Genomic DNA, 19,143 nt, shown 5'->3' with positions numbered 1-19,143 from the left:
TTTAATTTCATTATCAAGTTCTTAATTACTTACCCATTTATTTTAATTTAAATATATTATAATTATTTTGCATCGTATTCTGCGCATGCTATATCGTGTACTGACCTAACACATTAAAATATCCTTGTTCAGATTTTTTATAGACACATGTACATAATTCACGCGTGCAATAATGCAGTATAAATAAATATTGATATTAATTTTAGACATTATCATGTTTACTTTCCATAATGTATTCACGCATTTACACATTCTCAATAAGAATAATATCAGCTAAACTTTGATATCTGATGCATATGTAAAATCATTTTCAATTGTCAGGCGATGTCAAGCGATGTCAAGTAAACGGAAAAAAAACAACTAACTACGTCAATGCATAAATGTCAAGGTGCTATTCCAAACAGCACACAATATTTATAAAACTAGACATTACAGACGCGCGCGCTTCGCGCGCGCCATTTAGCTTTAACATTATGCTATTACTATTACACTATTAACCCTTATGTACAAAATATTTATAATAATTATTTGAATATTTTATAAATATTTATCAAAATATTTCATAAATATTTTTGGAATCTTAGATTGAACAGATGATAAATATTTATTATAAATATTATAAAAATGTTTATTGTAAATATTATGGTACATATTATTAAATATTTATTAAATCATTATGATAAGATTTTGTAAAATATTGTTACTTTCTTTACAAAATGTTTAGGAAAGGTTTTTGGAAAGGTAACAAGAATATGTCTTTCTTTTTCTCTATCGTATCGTTTATTTCAAAAATTTCTGAGACGATATAGCCAAATCTGTCAAGAGCAGATTTTGAAGCTGCTACAAATTTTAATAACAGAATTTGCTAACAGAATATAATGGCAGATTGACTGCAGAAACTAAGCAGAATCTACCGTTTAGTAATCATTTAAATGATATATTTCATTTACATAGTAACGAAATGATGATAACAATTCTGTACGGTTTTTCTGCCGACAATCTACTGGCTAGGCCGAGATTAATCGATTTAGTTGAAAATTGATAAAGTATTAATTCGTAGCAGATGCTTCGCAAAATTTATACTTTCATTAGATTTAGTTATCCAGGCTTCTGATATTTTACTTACTAAACAATAAGATGTTAAATTCTTTCTTAAGGAAGCATGTTATAAAGTGTTTAAATCACAACAACCCTGATTAATTCCTCATATCTTTCTTGTGTACCGTAAGGAAACCGCTGTTCTTTTCTACCGACATTGCACCACCGAACCAGGAATGTTCCTTCTTTACATATGCGCGCATATTGAGTTGGCGTATGTATAATTCTTCGTCTTTCGCGGAAATGGTCGGTCTGACCTCCATACATTGACCCGGTAAAAAGGTGCCTTTTCATGCTGACGATCGACGCTCTATTTTAGCGTCAGAAGACATCACGTGACCAAAAATATCTCAGCGGAATGAAAAGACATTTCAGCGTCAAAGTCAGTGAGTGTTGGTGACGAGTGTGAAGATTATAAAAATGTCACTTACTAGACATCAGATTTGGTTAAGTCCCCATCTACAATAGGTGTTTTAAGCCCTAAGCCCTAAGAAATTGACCAATCACAGTCAATTATTCTCCTCAAATTCAACTGTGATTGAACAATTTCTTAAGGCTTAGGGCTTAAAACATCTATTGTAGATGGGCACTAAACCAATGCAATGAAATATTCAGAAAACATGAAATTAAAAAAAAAGTACTAATAGCACTTTTGATTAACGAAATAAAGAAAAAAAAATTAGTTATTTCAAAAAACTTTACTGGGTGGAACCCATATTTAGAGAACGAAAATTGCATGGATTTTATCATGCAATATTTCCTGTTGTTACATTAGAAAATAGTAGATTTCGAAATTATTTTCGTATGAATATAACTCAATATGAAGAATTATTGTGTATGATTTCACCCTTTATAACTAAACAGACTGTAGTTAGAGAACCAATATCAGCTGCAGAACGACTATCTATGACATTAAGGTAAGTTCTTTGTAAATTTAATTTTCCTTTTTTATTTATATTATTTTTTATAGTAAATTTATGTAAATGTAATATTTATTTTATAAAGATTTTTGGCATCTGGTGATTCAATGACTTCCATATCGTATCAATATCTTGTTGGACTGACAACTGTCAGTAAGATTATTGAAAAAACTTGCAGTGTCATATGGAATTGTTTAGTAAAGAAAGTACTTCCATCTAATTTAAAAGAAAAAAATTGGTTAAATATCAGTAATGAATTTGAAAATAAATGGAATTTTAATCATTGTATTGGAGCAATTTCCTGGCGAAAATAAGAAGCTTTATAAAGCGTTGACAACCGTTCAATGAGGGTTTTTTGAGAGTTTATACGCTTTCAAACTTTATAAGAACGCTTACACAACGCCGTTGGGTTTTGAACGCTTCCAGAACGCTTATAAAACGCTGTATATAACGTTTCATAAAAGTTCTGGAATGCTGAAGCAATGCTTTTCAGAGAACGCTCAGTAAACGCTGAAACGCATTCGTGCAGAGAGTTTGCTGTCAGACTTTTCAAACGTTTAGCAAACGTTTTTCCCAACGCCGTAAGACAAGCGTTTTCACTCCGTTCAGCAAACGCTCTTCCGATGTGGCGAATTGTAGAGGCGCAGTGAACGTTTTGTAAGGCGTTAACGCAAACGGCTTGGAGACGCTCAAGAAACGCTTTTCCCGACTCCCCCATACAGCACAAAATATTTTTAAAATATTTTTAAATTATTTTTTAGGAAGATTAAAATAATTTACAAAAATATTTTTAGAATGTTTCTATGTCCGCCAGATCATGTCAGAAAAATATTTTCAAAATATTTTTAAAAGATTGCAAATAAGTATATTCAATAATATTTGTAAAATCTTTTAGAAATATTGCTTCGAAAAATAAAATATGTTTGACCCAATCAGCAATAATTGTTTCACGTTTGAAAGATTTTTTTAATATTTGAAAAATATACATTTTTACATCTTACTTTGGAAAATATTTTGTATATATACATTGTATATATATTCGTAAAAAAATTACGAATTAGTACCATTTAGCCAAAATATCGAATGAATCTTATTCCATTTAGGATATTTTTAATCAGTAAGCTCATATGTAGTTCCCGAAACAGCCCGATTTTGCATTTTTGCTCTTAAACATTTATAATAAATAAAATACGAGTTAAAGTGTGCACTTAGTGCATAAAGTGCACTGCCGCTATATACGGTTATAAAACTATGTATATGTTCAAAAAACGTATATGAAACTAATATGTGCTACCTGGGAAATAATATGAAGATGCATGAGACGTACCTAAGACATTTTTTATTTTTGTTTTTAATACAAAGATTTATTTAAATTACAAAAAAGCGACTTTTCCCAAATAAAAATTACAATAAAGATGTCATCCCTAAATGATTTCAACATAGTCGCTATCTGCTAACATGACGCTCGATAAAATTTTGTTAATAACAGAAAAATATTATTACCCAAATGTTTAAACAATTTTCCTAAACTTCCCTAAATAATTCCCAAATTATATGAAAAAGAATAATTCAAAAATATTCAATTTGTCTGCTAACTCTACGGCGGTGAAAAACCGCGTTTTTCATGTTATCGATTTATCTCAGGGCAGTGATCACGTAACTTTTCGCCTAGTAATAAAAGATAAGGATAAAGATTTTTACTTTATATACCCCGGGGGGCCTTAAAGGGCGTTTTGAAGGGACGTACCCAACCCTATCCGAGCCCTTCTGTGGACCAACCGTTTAAGGTTCGACAGGAGTAACACTACCGACCTCTGTCGGGTTGCTTAGCTGCGAGTCCGGAATTTATTTATTATAAATTTTTTAAGAGCCAAAATGGAAAATCCGGCTATGTACCGGGTTGCTATGTACTCGCAGCTAAGCAACCCGACAGAGGTCGGTAGTGTTACTCCTGTCGACCCTTAACGTCTCTTTCCGAAAGACGGAGCCCAGTTTTTCCATCTAGGGATATACTTATTTTCCTGCCATCCTATCTCCGCTAGATGGGGGGGCAGCGTTTTTCTGAGAAAATTCTCAGATTCGTATGTATTTGGCCGGAAATGGACGTCTTTTTAAAGAATCTCTATATGAAATCGTTTGTATTTCGTATGAAGACTTTTGAAGTGCAATTGAAAAGGTTTGTGAGTTATTCGTTTAATTGTAATTAATTATTTATTTTTACACCATGCATTTAGCCGAAATAGATAAATTAATACCCATACAGCACACGATATCCTGAGTATCATCCCATTTTGATACTGATCATACTACGATCATCCGTATCAGCCTAGGGTCATCCTGAGAATATCGCTTTTCAGGATATCCGCGTACGTATATGCACAGGATTGACGCAGGATATAAAACTAATACGTACGTGTTCATTCGTGCTCGTATATTCTCAGGATTGACTCAGGAAGTGCTACTGATACGTATATGCACAGGATTGATACGCTTTTATCCGCGCATTTTAATTACGAAATAAACAATTAGATATATATGTTTTATTATCTTTATTGTAAGATTACGATATTATCTTTATTAATATATAAAATAATTAATAATTAATGCAATAAAATATAATTAAAAAATTTATTAATACAATTAATTATTAATTTAATTATTAATAATAAATTAATAATTAATAATTTATTATTTTATCTTTTTAAAATAATGTTACTTGATCGCGTTCACAATAATCTCAGCGCCGCATCTGCTATGTTTTTTGTTTCGGTTTCTTCTTGCTTGGCCATTGTTGGTTATGCTGCTGGCTTTCGATCTATGATCCGCCATTCCTGCATAGAGCAGTGTGTTTGCGTACCGGTAGCAACAGTGTGTTTGTGAAATCCAGTGTGAAAAGTTTCGTGGTACGTATAATATACATTTCAGTAATTAGACAATTGGAATTGTAATATGAAATGCGTTCCGTGTCACGCATGATGCGCATAAGGCATATATCCGGCCTTATTATTGTTCACTGATTATTACGAGAATAAAAAATGCATTATGCGCATTATTCGTATGGCCATAACGTTCCTGCTGGGGAACGAGAGCTAATATTGATTGGATTGAATGAGCATTATTTGTGAGACGGAACGTAACCTATATGTCGGGTGCTCGGAAAATCACCGGTTTGCGTAAAGAGGCTTTACCGCATTATGTTTTTTTTTCTATATAACTCGACAATTTTGGTTGTTCCGAAGATCATTGGCCTAGTTTACACCGTGCGTTTAGGCCGCGACCTATACCTTATATTCAACCCAAACACGATAGGTCGCGACGATGTAAACAGTTGCGACCTCGCTTGGGTCAGGTCTCTTTTTCGCGTGCCCTGACCTAAATTAGGCGTAAACCTAAAGTAGGACGTAACGCGTGTAAACGCAGGTGACCTAAAGATCGCCTAAAGTGCAGAGAGTGTACCAATAAATACTGGATACTGGATTTTTATCTATATTCGACCAAAAGTATCATAGGTCTACATGGTGTAAACGTTTTGTTTAGAAGCCTATTTTAGGTAAGGGCATAGGTCAGGTCGCGATCAGGTCGCACGGTGTAAACTAGGCCATTGTCAGTACTAAAAATGTATAGTTTACGTTACGTATGTTATAGAATTTTAGTATTGGCAGTAAATTTTGGCTTTTATATTTTGGTAGTGAATGCAGCCTTTAATGTACATTATTAGTACGCATTAATTAATTTCTTATTTTGTTGCAGCACAGATTCCGTGACATTTGTCATTCGTCCAAAGACATTCCTGGGTGCTTAATCCCGGCCTTGTGACTCTTCAAATAGTCAAGTAAGTATCCCGACATTGCAAATATTATACAAATATTTCACAGTTAAAAATTTCGTTTTTTAAATAACTGTAAAATATTTGTATTTAAAATATGATTTTCTGCATTTATGATATTTATGTGTTGATATTGACTCATTGTATAAGTACATATTATATTTTAACAGAAATGAATCGAAAGAGACCAAGAAAAGAATCTTTATATATGTCCAAACGGCACTTAAATAGAAAAAGGAAATTAGAATTGGATATGATTTGTGATGCACTTTTTAACATACCTCATGATACATCATGTAACGTTAATGATAAATGTGCAGCTAATGTACAGAATGTTTCCACAATTAATTTAGAAATTTGTGAAAACAATTCTGAAACTTCTAATATTAACATACATGAACCGAATGAAAATATTAACGAGATATTTGAAGAAATAAATAATGATAACTGCAGACAATCAAATTATCGGACTTCTGATTCTCAACAATCACATCTTTCTGGAGAATCAATATCTCATCTGTCTGATGATACGGATGTGACAGATGAGAGTTTCACTAACTATCTTGCAAAGTGGACTGTAAAATATCAAATTCCACACATTGCTTTAACAGCACTGTTACATAGATTGAGAAAACATCCTTGCTTTTCTAACTTGTCATTAGATGCAAGAACACTTTTGAAAACACCAAGAAAGCAAGAACTACGTACAGTAGCGCCAGGAAGCTATTATCATTTTGGTGTACAAAAATTCGTATTAGAGACATTAGCTTCCGTAAAAGATAATATTGATTGTGTCAAAATTACAATCAATATTGATGGCTTACCACTATCGAAATCGTCATTACAACAGTTTTGGCCTATATTAGGTTCGGTCGTCCCATATAATAAAGTATTCGTTATTGGACTTTATCATGGAAACGAGAAACCAGCAAATCCTAATGATTTTTTGCAAGAGTTTGTTGATGAGACTAAACGTATGTGCGAAAATGGCATTCACTTTAATGGGCGTAACATACCGTGCAGACTTGAAGCTTTAATTTGCGACACTCCTGCGAAATCATTTGTTCTTTGTGTTAAAGGACATTCTGGATACTCTAGTTGTACCAAATGTACAACGGAAGGAGAATATGTAGGAAATCGGATATGTTTTCCACAGGTCAATGCACCATTACGAACAGATAATGATTTTATTCAAAAGATTGATGATAACTATCACAAACCTAATATCACATGTAGTTTGCTCAAAGTGCCTTTTTTTAAGCCAGTCACAAATGTCCCTTTAGACTATATGCATTTGATATGCTTGGGAATTATGCGTAAATTACTATACTTGTGGCTTGAAAAAGATTTATCATATCGGTTACAGTCGAGAGCTGTCGAACAAATTTCAACAATTTTAGTGACACATTTAAAACCTTCGATACCTGTAGAATTTGCAAGAAAGCCGCGGAAGCTAGATTGTGTAAAATTATGGAAGGCTACAGAATTTAGATTGATATTGTTGTATACAGGTCCATTAGCTTTTAAGTCCATTTTAAAGAAGAAAGTATATCTACATTTTCTAACACTACACGTAATTGTCAGAATATTGTCATCACAAGAATTAAACGAACATCTTAGCTATGCGCAAGAATTGATTCTTTTCTTTATAAAGACGTTTAAGAAACTATACAGAATTCATAATATGTCACATAACGTACACAGTCTTGTACATCTTGTAGATGACGTAAAAAAATTTGGACCGATTGATAATTTTAGTGCCTTTAAGTTCGAAAATTACATGCAAATTTTGAAGAAATACATTAGAAAGTCAGAGAAACCTTTACAGCAAGTAATACGGAGATATAGTGAAAGCTACATAAACTCAGATTCATCACTGTCGATGACGTCTGTTACGAAACATCCATATTTCAAGGAGATACATTTTGACGGTCCATTAACGGACAATAGTAGCAATCCGCAATACAAAGTTGTTAAGTACAAGGGAATAACATTAAAAGCTGGGTCATTAGCGGATAATTGTTGTGGCTTAACATGTGGTGCCATTGTATCAGTACAAAATATTGCTTTTTGTACAGAACGAAATATTCCAATGATCATAGGTCACGAATTCTTAGATAAAGAAGATCTGTATAATATTCCTTGTCCTTCGTCGCTACTTGGTACTTATATCGTGTGCTCACAGTCCAATTTAAAATCGTGGCCATTACATAACATTATAAACAAATATGTAAAATTACCTTATGAAGATGAAAAATATGCAGTTTTTCCATTAATTCATATGGAAACGTAAATTGTATGTTTATTGACACAGAATGACCGAAAAGACGTGTTATGCGGTCGTAGAGTTTATGGATGGTCTACAAGTTATCCCTACAAATTGGTTAAGTCAAGATCGACGAAGTGCCCTTTGGCCTAATTTCACAAATAACAAGAGTTATGATAAAGCAATCAAGACGATGATAGATCCGGAATCAACGTGGGCGAGCCATTCTATAAAAAAGATATTTGGGACATTTGGTAAGCGACGTTATATGTCTTTAGTGAATGTATTATTTTTGTATATGTTGCTATTCCTTAACAATATAGTTTAACAATACAATTTTATTTTAATTATATTATTTTGTTGCAGTTTCTTACGTAAGAGCAATGAAGAAGTTAAAAGAGGCCGAAGATACATCTGATTTGAATTCTGGCACCGAAAAGGAAGAATTCTTGAAAAAATCAAGAAAAATTAGAGCCGCAAAACCTATTGATTCGAGTAACGACGAAGAAGAAGAATCTGATGACAGTTTTGTTTCGGAGCTCCCAACTATTCCTAAAAAACGTTGTCACGAGATAACACAAAATATGTCGAAAAATAAAGTGGGCAGGCCACGAAAAGGTAAGAGAATTAATAAATATCATTATAATTCACTGCTGTGTTTCTATTAAAAGTATTAATAGAAACACAGCTAGTGAATTGTAATAATACAGTGAAAAGAAATATTTCAATAACATAATTTTATATTTGTATTATAGACATTAACTACATTGGTGTTGAAGATAACGCCAATAAAGAGAACAATGATCAAAATATTGCATCGTATGACATAACGAAAAAAAATTCTCGTAACAATTATAACGCCAATAAAGAGAACAATGATCAAAATATTGCATCGTATGACATAACGAAAAAAAATTCTCGTAACAATTATAACGCCAATAAAGAGAAAAGTGTTCAAAATATTGCATCGTATACAATGAAAAAAAATTCTGGTAAGAATTATTTTTGTCCTAGAAAATTAGGAATATTACACAAAAGTACATAAAATATGTCTTCCATTTTTCAGAATATTCATACTCATACATAAACACATTAACATTATTATCACATTCACATTCATGCTGATTTATTCAAACACAATGTACGTTTACATGTCGCTTGATATTGTACAAATAAATTTTTCGCACAATGATTTATATCTGAGTTGTTACACAATAAATTATACCTAATTCATTACTTATTCAGCAACTTATAATTTGTATGAATCGTATAAATAAAATTAAAACATAAATAAAGCACTTTTTTTGTTTCAGAATTGCAAAATCATGAGGTGGTATTCGATAACTACGTGGATTGTGTACCTCAAGTTGATTCTAATTATAATATTGGTACGTATAGATGCTGATTAACAAATATTAACAAACAAAATTTATCTTTTTAGACATTACTAACATATTATTTTCACTCATATACAAGATAAATTTTTAATCTTTACATATATTTTAAAATTTTCTTAAAATAATAGCATTATTTTTAATTCTAATAGAATCAGGTCCATAGATGATAGCAAACTCTTGTTGCTCAAATATTCGTTGTATAATTTTTCAATATATTTCAATGAAATCACTAATATCCTATGTAATAAATATTTCATAACTTTGAATCTGCAATCTATTGAACACCACGTTCACGAGCAGAATTGTTCCAGTTTCAACACAAAATTTCGATTATTGTTAAAGTTTTTAAATGAAATGTAAACGAGTGTCCATAATATCGCCTTCTCTTCTATTACATGCAGCTTAATGTAATAGTATATTGTGCACCAAGGGGCGAAAGTAGCGTTTTTCAGACGAGTGTGAAGTTTGCCGCCCGAGCCGAAGGCGAGGGCGGCAATCATACGAGTCTGAAAAAGCTTTCGCCCCGAGGTGCACACGATATTTTTCACAATACCTTTACGGAAAGTTCGACTTCCATGCCTAGAGAGAGGCGAGAGTGGTCAATTTCACGCTAAGGCGGCATAGCGGGCGGAAAGTAACCACTTTCCTCCCTAGGGCGGAAAGTGACCACTTTCCACCCGCTAAACGGGGAGGAAAGTTGTTACTAGTGACCACTTTCCTCCCTGTTTAGCGGGTGGAAAGTGGTCACTTTCCGCCCTAGGGAGGAAAGTGGTTACTTTCCGCCCGCTATGCCGCCTTGGCGTGAAATTGACCGCTTTCGCCCCTCTCTACAGGCATGGAAAGTCGAACTTTCCGTGGAGGTGTTGTGAAAAAATATTGAAATACTAATGATATAACATTTTGTATAATTTTCAGAGCCACTGGAGAAAATATATTTACCATCTGCTACAACATTGTCTGCGGATAGATTGCCACTTTCAACAACGAGTTCTAATTCTAATTCTAAAGATGGTGAGTATGTAATTTTTGTTTTAAATTATATTTAATAATTGGATTTATATAGTATATACAAACACAGTATATACATACACAGTAATAATAACGTACATTTAAGCTTGAATTTATAATATTTTTGTAATAAAATTAAGTTAAAGTTGATAATTCATAACATTAATTTAAAATCGAAAGAGGCCTACCGACGGTCATAGCAAGAACTTGGTGCTGAAATGTGTCTTGTGTACGCGCGCGCGCGTATTGTATAATCCAAACATTCTTTAAAAAATCATATATTTTTACATAATTATAAATTTAAAATTTTTTTCAGAAAACTTTAAAAAGTACATTATTACGAAAATAATAACCTTTGAATCGGCGATAGACGACATTAAGAAGATTTAAAAAAGCGTAAAGCTTATCGCAGATAAATTGTCAATTGATATTATTGACAAAAAAAAGGAAAACATTGATACGACAAAAGATTTTCCATTGAAAAATCAAACCGAATTGGATACTTTAGAAGATAAGCTACAAAGTGATGAAGGTTATCGAAATGAACTGGTAGGTCAACGTTTATATTACTGTGGAAAAAATATATATTTATAAATATTTTTTTACTGAAAAATCTAAATCGATAACGGTCTCTTTATTTTAGAAGATCGTACACCCACGGTAATCGATTCTGTCCCTCTGACAATTTTCCAAACTGAGAAGTCGCTATTTTTTTACATACAGTTCATGATTAACGTAACGAGCAATAAGCTCTAGTCGTTACTTTAATCATGAACTGCAAGTATGTAGAAAGATAATGGTGACTTCTCAGTTTGGAAAATTGTCTGAGGGACAGAATCGATTACCGTGGATGTACAGTGCCCGTCAATGATTCCTTTCCAGGCTTCCACTTGGTAACGTGGGCGCGGACTGGAAAGGAATCATTGACGGGCACTGTACACTAACAATAGCTGTTAGAAAATAATATTGTGGTATTACAGTTATATTTCTTATTTATATAATTACAACATATTAATGCAAATTGGAATTTATTTTAGATTAAACAATTGTGTCGCGCAAGGAGTGGCAATATGAGAACTTTTTGCATTCGATTAATGAGACTCATATTTTCGAATGAACTAGCTACAAAATATAGTTGGCTTGGAACCAAAAAGAAAGAAATTTTTTCAACTTTGCATATATGCAAAGTTATTATGAGTAAGTTCAATATTTAAAAGCAATCTTCATTGTTTTATTATTGTATGTTAAATCTGTAACTCATGACTTATACAATATTTTTGTAATATTATAAATATGTATAACATTTGTTACAATACTATAACCATATTACTTTGAAATTGTCAAGAAATTTTACAGAAGTAATACAAATATCTTATTTTTTAGGTGTGATTCGAAATTCACATTCAGATGTTTCCGACGATCAAATTGCAGCGCCAATTAAAATATGGTTAGCCCATGCTCCTGAGCGTTTCAACAGACAAAAGATAAACAATAACCAAGAAGATAACCAAGAAGATAACCAAGAAGATAACCAAGAAGATAACCAAGAAGAGAACAGAGAAGAGAACCGAGAAGAAAATCAAGATGAAGAAAATTGATCCTGAAAAGAAAAAATACCAGATTTGTATCAGTGGGATCATTGCAATATGGGATACTGCAATAGCCGCACCAAAGACAATATATAGCAATGAAGGCTAATGAAATACATTTAAAGAAAGAAATGTTTTTATATAACGTTCTTATATATAAAATAAATCTATTTGTTAATTGCATATTTAGAGTCCTTTAATCTAACCTTTAAATAAAATTCCATGGATACTTGAAATTTTATTGGTTAGATTAGGTACACGTATTTTTGAATAAAATTACACATTCTCGTGAAATTTTATTGAAAGATATACATGGAGGCAGAAATGTGCCTCATACGAAGTTGCACGCATATAGAAGCATATTTAGTGTGTGTTCCATCTCTTTTTGTAATGCTCGATATTATGCATTGTAAAAAAAGGCCGGAACACGCGTACCGAGTATACGACAATTTTCTGTGCAACTTTGAGTGAGAAGGCATTCCTCTTTCCCGCGTGTATGTACGCGCGTACCTAACCTAATCCAACACATATGAGCACGCGCACGCAATGATGCGTAAATGTATGCGTGTATACATGAGCTACTGCGCCTTAACCGTTCCCATCCTCTGCGCATACTGCGAGATATCCTCAGGATTTACTATTGATCAAATCACGCGGGACATAGGAACTTGCCCAGCATTTCCCATAGTATATCGCAGTCGGGATCTCGTAAATTCCCAGGATATACGGAACTTACTGTTGCGATATCCTCAGTATAAGCTCAGGATGTCCCTGTGCTGTATGGGTAAAAGTTTTTATATGGAATCGTTTGTATTTTGTATGAAGAGTTATGAAGTGTGATTAAAAAGGTTTGTGAGTCACCCAGATAATTTTAATTAAATATTTATAAACTCGGTAATTAGCCGAAATATAGATTTTTAGTTATTCATGTTAAAAGAAGAAGGCGCTAGTGTTCCCGAAGGTCCGTCTGCAGTCAGAATTAATATATATAAACGTTTTAAAAATTATTTTATACTGAAATAAATAAATATACAGGCTATAAGCCTGTATAGCTATAAGCGATAGTTGCTAATTGCGTTCCATCTTGATTTTTTTTTACAGTCGTTTATTAGGATTGCCCTGCTTTTAAATTGAACGCTTTTAAATCTATTATTATTAAACTACTGATATCGATATATTATTAGTAATTTAATATTAAAGCTTGACAGAGTGACGTAAACTAATTCGCTCATAGTATTAACAAGTATTATGCGTTCAAATTCTCGAAAGCTATAGCTTCTTTACTATGCTCTCTCTTTATGTCGATCGATTCGGATAAAAATCTCCGAAGTCTTTCTTTCTCTCGCGATATTCCTGATACATAATCCTAGAGTAAAACTGTACAAAAGCTCTACGAAAGTGGCGATATTTTTCAAGGATCTGGTTCGAGTCTCGGCTCTTGGGGAAGGTGCGCATGTAGAAAGAGTACGTCAAGACAGTTTATCCTGCTAAATGGTTATCAATTCTCTATAAGTTCTGTATTGTTTACACATAAATTATAGAATATCTAAACGTTTCTTTTTTTTCGATGTCCTGCGAAATTGTACAATAGAGTTACAAATAAAAATAAAGCCACACTTTACATATATTCAGTCTTTGCTAATGTTACATAATAACGTGCGAAAGAACTAACAGACTATTTAAGAGGCTATTTAAGAATTTTAATCAAGATACTGGAAGCATAAAACTGTTCAGCTAGCTTTACACAAGATATTGGTCTTCTTCTTTATGAAATCGTCAAATTATGATTATGATACATTTCTACATTATCACCAGCATCGAATCTAATCTTATTTATCGTGATACTCTTGAGAAACTGTTAATCCATTGTCTTAATAAACTCGATCGCGGCGCAGAACTGCGTCCACCAATATTGTTCCTCTCCCTCCAATCGATTCCCGTAAAAGCTGTCTACATATTGAACAGTCGATACAACGACGGCGGATTAGTCTGAAATTAAGCACACGTTAACAATCACTCTTCTTGCTAAAATCACATATTCTCTTTTCAATCGCATACCTTGATTATGACATAGACCAGCACGGGAGTCAGATCGTCGGCAGCAGGTATGCCTCTTTCCGACGCCATGGAGAGGAGATTCATGATGGTAGTCGCGCAACGAAATACACACTGCAACTTATCCCTAGAAGTCTTATACGCCGATATCACAGCCAATTCAGCCTGCGCCCATGACCAGGGGCATTCGTAATGATAAACCTTTGGAATGCGTAGGTCCTTGTGATTTGGAGTTACGACTTTCGCCAACTTTTTGATGTGACCGTGAAGAAGCTGGTCCCTATATACATCTCCATCTTCATTTAGATAGAGCGCATTGTGGTATACCCGTGCCATGACGGTTCTTTCCACCACGACTCTCGCCAAATCTAACTGGTTGGCGCTCGCCGCTGAAAGTAAGAAGTAAGTTCAGACGTCTCTGAGCACTCCGCTAAGATCAATTGCGAGATAAATAATTATATTCATGTACATTGCCAGATCGGATCGTTGTCCATTTCCGCGTGGACCTTTCCTAGAAAATTATCCACGAGATCCTGTTTCTCGTCAGCTAGCGTAAGCTTTTTAAACTCTTCGCAGAAACGCAGGAGGAAAGCCTCCTTTTTTTCCAAAAATACCCTCACACAAACGGATACAAGATGATTATTGATAGCATCCTGATCGCACTTAACTCGCACGCATAATCTGGAAAATATTATTATTAAACGGTTAACATCTTACATTTAAACATATTTTACATTTACTTATACATTACATACAAAGATGATATTTATATATAAACAGTACCTATCTAACAAGGGAACGGTCGGAAGTGTCCCTACCCGATTTGGATGCGCTTTGGATATGTTGTTGAGCATAAAAAAAACAGACTCGTATTTTTTTTTTGCGGCGTATCTCGACGTTTAGGGGTTGAAAAAACCCCTAAAAAATAACGACCGATTTGGATGCGCTTTGGATATGTTGTCGAGCATCAAAAAACATTAGACGGGTTTTTTTTTTGCTGCTTATCTCGACGTTTAGGGGTTGAAACAACCCCTAAAAAATAACGACCGATTTGGATGCGCTTTGGATATGTTGTCGAGCATCAAAAAACATTAGACACGGGTTTTTTTTGCTGGTTATCTCGACGTTTAGGGGTTAAAACAACCCCTAAAAAATAACGGATTTTATAGTTTTTAGCGAATATCTTCGAAAATATAAGGCGTATGAAAAAAAGTTTGGTACAAAAGATTTATGGCTTTTTGTGCTCTTTACAATGGCGTAATCAGATTTGTCAAATTTGTCACATTTTTTAATTTAACCCCACTCCCACCTATTATTTTTGCCAAATATAACAATTTTTCCAACGCAAATTTAAGAGCGTCAAATGCCAAATACATCCATGTGTATTTTTATTATGATACCATTATTAGATTTTTGGCAAGACGAGATGATATGTGGTATAGGCGTCGCTTTGTAGGTAGGAGTTGCGTTATTTCTGTTCAGTTGCGCCGTACGCTTAAAAATTTCCATTTCAACTCCGGGATGACCGAAAGCGCTGATGCAAAGGCCAGCGCAAGGCACTGATAGCGAGAGGTTAACGCTATTTCGAGAGTCCTAGACTAGCAACGGAATGTCGACTCCGACATTATAAATACCGCCGAATTGTAAGATCGGGCGGGCAGTCGCAAATCATAATCTGAACGAACACGTGCGTCACATTAACCGCTACAATAATATACTATCCCGGTTACGGCACAACAAAATCAACAACCAAATTCACGCATTTGAATATCATTTGCTTGTGTCATAATTCCGAAAAGCAAGCATTTCCTCGTTACTTTACCGCAAGGCTTTTCGACCGATCTATCTCTCTATATCTATATATCTCGCACGCACCTATGATTCTCTCTCTCCAAATTACGTTATGTACTTCTCGCTCAGCGACTCAAATCTATCTGCCATCCGTCCGTGCCTTCCTTCAGAACGCGCGAAGGCTTTCCCCTACTCCATTTAACCTTCCGGACTTCCTGGTTATTTATTTTCGTGCTAACGCTATCGAAATAGCGTAAGCTCCTCGCTGTCAGCGCCTAGTGCTGACCTTCGCATCAGCGCTTTCGGTTGTCCCGGAGTTATAATTGGGATAGTATATTATTGTAGCGGTTAATGTGACGCACGTTCAAATTTGCGACTGCCCGCTCGATCTTACAATTCGGCGGTGGTATTTATAATATCGGAGTCTACATTTCGTTGCTAGCTCAGGGATTCTCTCGCTTCCTCGAACGCTCTCGAGATAGCGTTAACCTCTCCGCCCAGTTTGATCGATCGTCCGATGCAATCGTCAGGTCTTTTGGCGGAATTCAGAAATGACTTTAATCGCTAGGGTCGTATTACATTAATGAATAATTATACCGTTGTGCGCTCACAACAATTTACTTCGACGCGTATTTATAACACTGTTTTGCGCACGCGCCATTTGAACTTCGGATGACGTGATATCTTTTCCTCTGCTTGGACTTTCATCGCATATTATGTCGTAGTATATAATAATGGAAATTTTTAAGCGTACGGCGCAACTGAACAGAAATAACGCAACACCTACCTACAGCGCGACGCCTATACCACATATCATCTCGTCTTGCCAAAAATCTAATAATGGTATCATAATAAAAATACACATGGATGTATTTGGCATTTGACGCTCTTAAATTTGCGTTGGAAAAATTGTTATATTTGGCAAAAATAATAGGTGGGAATGGGGTTAAATTAAAAAATGTGACAAATTTGACAAATCTGATTACGCCATTGTAAAGAGCACAAAAAGCCATAAACCTTTTGTACCAAACTTTTTTTCATACGCCTTATATTTTCGAAGATATTCGCTAAAAACTATAAAATCCGTTATTTTTTAGGGGTTGTTTCAACCCCTAAACGTCGAGATAACCAGCAAAAAAAACCCGTGTCTAATGTTTTTTGATGCTCGACAACATATCCAAAGCGCATCCAAATCGGTCGTTATTTTTTAGGGGTTGTTTCAACCCCTAAACGTCGAGATAAGCAGCAAAAAAAAACCCGTGTCTAATGTTTTTTGATACTCGACAACATATCCAAAGCGCATCCAAATCGGTCGTTATTTTTTAGGGGTTTTTTCAACCCCTAAACGTCGAGATACGCCGCAAAAAAAAAAATACGAGTCTGTTTTTTTTTTATGCTCAACAACATATCCAAAGCGCATCCAAATCGGGTAGGGACACTTCCGACCGTTCCCTTGTAAGTGAGCTAATGTCGACAGCAATCCTTGACGACATCTGATTAAATATGCGATATAAGGAGATCGTTTTTGATAATCCTCTCGAAGTGATTTGAAGAGCTTTCTACATCCATCGTCATTAAATAGACGCACGCAACGTAAAGTTTCATGAAGATGAGCTATTAATGCCCTATCCTGCAGGTTTATAGCTTCTGCCAATTGTAGTTGTAAAAACGCAACCAGTTCGTTTTCTTTCTGCGACCAACAATGTCTCTGTAATAAAATTTATATGCGAATATTTGAACATTAAGTAATTAAGTAATCCATTAAAAAAATCACACTTTGTTTTGTACGCCATGATTAAAAAATAATACAATAAATACCTCTGAAGTATTCCATGGAATGTGTTGAAGGTCAGCAGTGCTAAGTACTAAGTACCATACGTAATTTTCTTTTAGCATCCGCAAAAGCATAAGAGAGTTCTACATTATTCGGATCGATTGAAAGTCTTTCGTCTTCCACCTCTTTTGTACGGGACTGATTGCTTTCGACCGAGGCTGTATCGCTAGCTGCGCTTGGCTTTCTTCTGTATTTCGCTAATATATCATCGGTAGTATCTGAAATTAATCAAAAGAACAATTTAGTACTGTCTAAAACTTGCAGGAAAACTTTTTCTTTTTTTTAGCATTACTTTCCGATTTATCTTCGATTCGATTCTACAAAACTATTAAAACAGAAACCGTTTATATTGTAACAAAATAATATACGATAATTGTTAATAGTTATTTATTAATATCTTACCGCCCGCGACATTACCGGATGATGTTACATCTTCCAACATAATCTTGCGTAATCTGTGCCTGCACACATCGACGCCGTCGCCACCAGCTTCTCGATCGAAACATCTGTCGTCCGTCACGCGGATTGCTTTACCTCTACGATTTCTCAATGACAATTTTAATTTACCAGGAGCATTCTCTGGACTTAGCTCGGCTTCAGTTTCGCCGTTTGCTATGACAGAACCCTCCTGCTGATGTTCCCCATCAAGCCTCACATTCTTTTCCTCCGCCTGAGTCTCCATTCGCGCGAAGAGCACGTTGATCATCTGCGTGAGAGTCGCATGGGCTGTTGTTTGATTCATCAGGTTGCGCGATGCCAAGTAAACGTTGTAAACAGTACGAATTGTTAACAATACCGTACCCTTGTGTATCTCCACATGCTGGCTTGTCATTACAGTCAGCAAAGCTTTAATAATCTGCAGCTGCACACCCTCATCGGTCTGTAGACCGGTGAAGCAACCGCAAATTGTCTCGACAATGCGCACAATCAGCAGCTTGTTAGGCTCCGTTGAATCAGGCACATTGCCAGTGAGATGGCCATATGCGATTAACTTCTGCAGGCAGTCCAGTGCTGTGTCATCACAATCCGCGGTGACTTGCTCTGACATGCTAACTCAAATGGCAAGAAGTACTTCTCAGCGGTAATGACATTTGAGTCGCTCTTGGGCTATGGCAGGGCATTTGAGATAACCTCTTCACCCTGCACAACTGGTACATCTTTGATCTCGTTACGGAGGTCCTCTGCAAGATGGAAATATATGAGTGACAAACTTAATTAGCAACTATCGCTTATAGCTACAGGCTTATTATAGCCTGTATATTTATTTATTTCAGCATAAAATAATTTTTAAAACGTTTATATTAATTCTGACTGCAGACGGACCTTCGGGAACACTAGCGCCTTCCTCTTTTAACATGA

The 19,143-nt window shown here is 34.8% G+C and overlaps 3 protein-coding genes across 11 annotated transcripts; 1 reads left to right on the top strand and 2 right to left on the bottom strand.

The window, feature by feature from the left end:
* The first annotated feature begins 850 nt into the window (after positions 1-850).
* On the top strand, positions 851-12,287 carry LOC139780560 (uncharacterized). Of its 7 annotated transcripts, XM_071719240.1 has the most exons (9): positions 1,482-2,015; positions 8,159-8,364; positions 8,477-8,728; positions 8,866-9,102; positions 9,424-9,498; positions 10,423-10,518; positions 10,832-11,064; positions 11,553-11,712; positions 11,899-12,287. In XM_071719240.1, exons 1-7 carry the CDS (start codon positions 1,903-1,905, stop codon positions 10,903-10,905), a joined length of 1,053 nt encoding a protein of 350 aa, XP_071575341.1. In that variant the 5' UTR covers positions 1,482-1,902; the 3' UTR covers positions 10,906-11,064; positions 11,553-11,712; positions 11,899-12,287. The 7 variants fall into 7 exon arrangements, with proteins under 7 accessions (XP_071575335.1, XP_071575341.1, XP_071575338.1 ...); XM_071719234.1 differs by lacking the exons at positions 8,477-8,728; positions 8,866-9,102; positions 9,424-9,498; ... (2 more) ...; positions 11,553-11,712; positions 11,899-12,287 and adding exons at positions 4,858-4,921; positions 5,769-5,850 and having other exon boundaries at positions 851-2,015; positions 6,015-8,301; XM_071719237.1 differs by lacking the exons at positions 1,482-2,015; positions 8,477-8,728; positions 8,866-9,102; ... (3 more) ...; positions 11,553-11,712; positions 11,899-12,287 and adding exons at positions 2,943-4,194; positions 4,863-4,921; positions 5,774-5,850 and having other exon boundaries at positions 6,015-8,301.
* Positions 12,288-13,582: 1,295 nt separating this feature from the next.
* On the bottom strand, positions 13,583-19,026 carry LOC139780567 (brefeldin A-inhibited guanine nucleotide-exchange protein 2-like). 3 transcript variants are annotated; one of them, XM_071719253.1, is made up of 6 exons: positions 18,187-18,966; positions 17,769-18,002; positions 16,548-17,658; positions 14,629-15,653; positions 14,163-14,548; positions 13,583-14,093 (listed from the first exon to the last, which is right to left on the bottom strand). In XM_071719253.1, exons 1-2 carry the CDS (start codon positions 18,830-18,832, stop codon positions 17,809-17,811), a joined length of 840 nt encoding a protein of 279 aa, XP_071575354.1. In that variant the 5' UTR covers positions 18,833-18,966; the 3' UTR covers positions 13,583-14,093; positions 14,163-14,548; positions 14,629-15,653; positions 16,548-17,658; positions 17,769-17,808. The 3 variants fall into 3 exon arrangements, with proteins under 3 accessions (XP_071575354.1, XP_071575356.1, XP_071575353.1); XM_071719255.1 differs by having other exon boundaries at positions 14,629-17,640; positions 18,187-19,026; XM_071719252.1 differs by having other exon boundaries at positions 14,629-17,658.
* Positions 14,055-16,100, bottom strand: LOC139780549 (GTPase-activating protein and VPS9 domain-containing protein 1-like). Its single transcript, XM_071719204.1, has 4 exons — positions 16,060-16,100; positions 14,629-14,840; positions 14,163-14,548; positions 14,055-14,093 (listed from the first exon to the last, which is right to left on the bottom strand). Exons 1-4 carry the CDS (start codon positions 16,098-16,100, stop codon positions 14,055-14,057), a joined length of 678 nt encoding a protein of 225 aa, XP_071575305.1.
* Positions 19,027-19,143: the final 117 nt, after the last annotated feature.

Source organism: Temnothorax nylanderi, unplaced genomic scaffold, assembly GCF_030848795.1.
Source record: "Temnothorax nylanderi isolate EJ_2023f unplaced genomic scaffold, tnyl_v1.0 TNYL_tig0284_pilon, whole genome shotgun sequence".
Taxonomy (NCBI): Eukaryota; Metazoa; Arthropoda; class Insecta; order Hymenoptera; family Formicidae; genus Temnothorax; species Temnothorax nylanderi.
The sequence above is the reverse complement of the archived record's forward strand: the minus strand, read 5'-3'. Positions and strand labels throughout refer to the sequence as shown.

Excerpts from the sequence above, each read along its gene's own strand:
- LOC139780560 (XM_071719234.1), top strand. The coding sequence starts at position 6,017 with ATGAATCGAAAGAGACCAAGAAAAGAATCTTTATATATGTCCAAACGG.
- LOC139780549 (XM_071719204.1), bottom strand. The coding sequence starts at position 16,100 with ATGGCAGATAGATTTGAGTCGCTGAGCGAGAAGTACATAAC. Across the intron at positions 14,841-16,059 it reads CTGAGCGAGAAGTACATAAC|ATTATGCGTGCGAGTTAAGT; the intron begins GTAATTTGGAGA and ends AATATTTTCCAG. Across the intron at positions 14,094-14,162 it reads TGGTCTATGTCATAATCAAG|ACTAATCCGCCGTCGTTGTA; the intron begins GTATGCGATTGA and ends GCTTAATTTCAG.
- LOC139780567 (XM_071719255.1), bottom strand. The coding sequence starts at position 18,832 with ATGTCAGAGCAAGTCACCGCGGATTGTGATGACACAGCACTGGACTGC. Across the intron at positions 18,003-18,186 it reads ATCCGGTAATGTCGCGGGCG|ATACTACCGATGATATATTA; the intron begins GTAAGATATTAA and ends GATTAATTTCAG.